At 32.4% G+C, this 2,164-nt stretch overlaps 1 protein-coding gene across 1 annotated transcript in view; it reads left to right on the top strand.

Moving 5' to 3' along the window:
- The first annotated feature begins 794 nt into the window (after positions 1-794).
- Positions 795-2,164, top strand: part of LOC108744183 (ancylostoma secreted protein-like) — a 6,812-nt gene continuing 5,442 nt past the window's right edge. The window contains exons 1-3 of the mRNA XM_025976737.1: positions 795-895; positions 1,317-1,455; positions 1,580-1,651. Coding sequence (XP_025832522.1) covers positions 837-895; positions 1,317-1,455; positions 1,580-1,651 — 270 coding nt within the window. The 5' untranslated portion in view covers positions 795-836. The remainder of the gene's footprint in view (positions 896-1,316; positions 1,456-1,579; positions 1,652-2,164) is intronic.

The following is a 2,164-nucleotide window of genomic DNA, read 5'->3' as shown; positions in this document are numbered from 1 at the left end:
AGGGTTTTCCTATTAAAAAAAAACTAAGTTCATACAATGTAATACTACATCATCATCATCATGAGGTCGATACGCACCACCACTCTTTCCTATCCTGAACTAATTTTCGCAGTAGAACTAGAACATCCCACATCCTTAACTAGTTGCGAACAGTAGATTAGCTCAGGATAGGAATGAGTGAAGGTGCGTGTCCAAGCAGTCTTAGGACTGACGAACTTATGACCTAAGTCTACTCTAGATCTACCTCTACTTTTCTTAACTCCTGTTTCCATCTCTGTATCTCATGCCTAGATTTTTAATTATTAATTAAATTTTGAAATACCATTCAAGGACTTGAATAATAAAACAGTAAACTGTATTAACGAAACGTCTTAGGACTGACGACCTTATGATGATGATGAATTGCTAGAGCCAAGCCACTATTTTCCATCTGTCAAATAAATTATAAAATAAGTCTTTAACGAAATATATAGAAATATTTAGCAATAAACAATGTATTAAATGTCGAACTAAAAATGTACCTGTCACGTAAATATTACCTACATTTAGTAAATAATTTGTATTTGGAAATAATGACAAAAATATTTGTTAAAACTACAGTAACATTAATTATTTAAATAAGCGATAAAAACAATGTAAGTGTTGTTCAAATAATTGGAAATTTATAAAAAATAATTGAAAACGAAAAATTTGTTCGCTTGTTTCCAGGGGCCGGTTATCGAACAATGGGAATAACAAAATATAAATAAATTTATTACTTTTTCTTCTATAAATAGTTGAAAGTTGATAAGCAAGTGGTTGTTTTTTGAAACGATTTTGAAGAACGAGCTCCGAGAATGTTTTCAGGGGCTGTTTCTTATTTTTTCTTAGTGGCTTGGAGTTGTTTAATTCAAGGGTAAGTCCCTAATCAATCTGATGCGTAGAAGGTGAACATTTCATCCTGAAAACTGAGGAATGATTGTCTACCATTAGCAGACAATTTTGCAGTTTCGACTTTATTTCAAGTCATAGAAGTTTCAAATTGAACGGAATCATGAATTTACAGTGTATAAGACCAAATACACATTCTGATATTTTTTTGTCCTTATATTTCCCCGGAGATTCATATAGCGAAGTAAATTCTTGTTGTTTAAAAGTTTGAAAGTTTCTTTAAATACACTAGAAACACCTAAGAATTGTCATTTTACAAATCCTGCATTTATCAGATTTTCAAATTGACCACTTAGATTTCTGCTCTATTGTAAAGATTATAAACCTGTACCTAAACAAAATACATTGCGATCAAAACAGGCATGCATTAGAATTTATTTATGTAGGGAAAGTACGGATTTTCCGGGAGCTTTAACCGATTTTTCGGAACAGCGGAAGTTGGTAAACGCTTACGATGAGGACAAAGCAGTTTTCGTGGTAAGGAACAGGGAAGAGAGAATGTACGAGTCTACCAGATTTTTAAAGGTTAGCACCTATATCAAAATTAGTAGTTAATTTTCTCATTTGTTTGAAATTTACCACAATAAAAATGAGGAAAATTGCTACTGATCGAACTATTTACTGTCAACGCAATTTGATTTTATTTTAGGGACTACATTCAGTAGAAGCACTTGATGAAAGTTACAAAATGTCAAAAAGGATTAAGAGGAGCCCTGACGAAGTAAGTGCCCTTCTTGTTTTTTCTTTTCCGCGGTTTCGCTCGCAGAAATTAATATTGTTTATCCAAACGTAGCAACAACATTTCATCCTTAAGGGTTGATTTTTAAAAATTGCCAAAACACGTATTTGCTTAATTTCAACAACGAGCAACCTTCGGGTAAATCCGAGTACAAATAAAATATAAAATATACCCCATGGAAACGTTGTAACCTCTTTTCATTTGATTAATAATATCAAACAGCATATATACCAAGTTTCAAGTAAATTCAACCACAAAAGATGTATGTCCCAAACTAAAATTTTTTTACCCTCTCCCCCTTTTGAAGGTTGAATTTTTTAAAATGTCGAGATAGGTCTTTCAGAAATTAAATGAGAAACCATTAAAACCAAGTTTCAAGTAAATCTGACCACAAATAATATATGTTCCATTTAAAATCACGTTCCACGGGAACGGAATAAAAAAAAGTATCCGTCTGCTGGTTCTAAGGTACCACCCCACCAAATTTTCAGCCAA

The sequence above is a fragment of the Agrilus planipennis genome, unplaced genomic scaffold (assembly GCF_000699045.2).
Source record: "Agrilus planipennis isolate EAB-ADULT unplaced genomic scaffold, Apla_2.0 scaffold13, whole genome shotgun sequence".
NCBI lineage: Eukaryota > Metazoa > Arthropoda > Insecta > Coleoptera > Buprestidae > Agrilus > Agrilus planipennis.
This window is presented reverse-complemented; position numbering and strand designations above follow the sequence as displayed.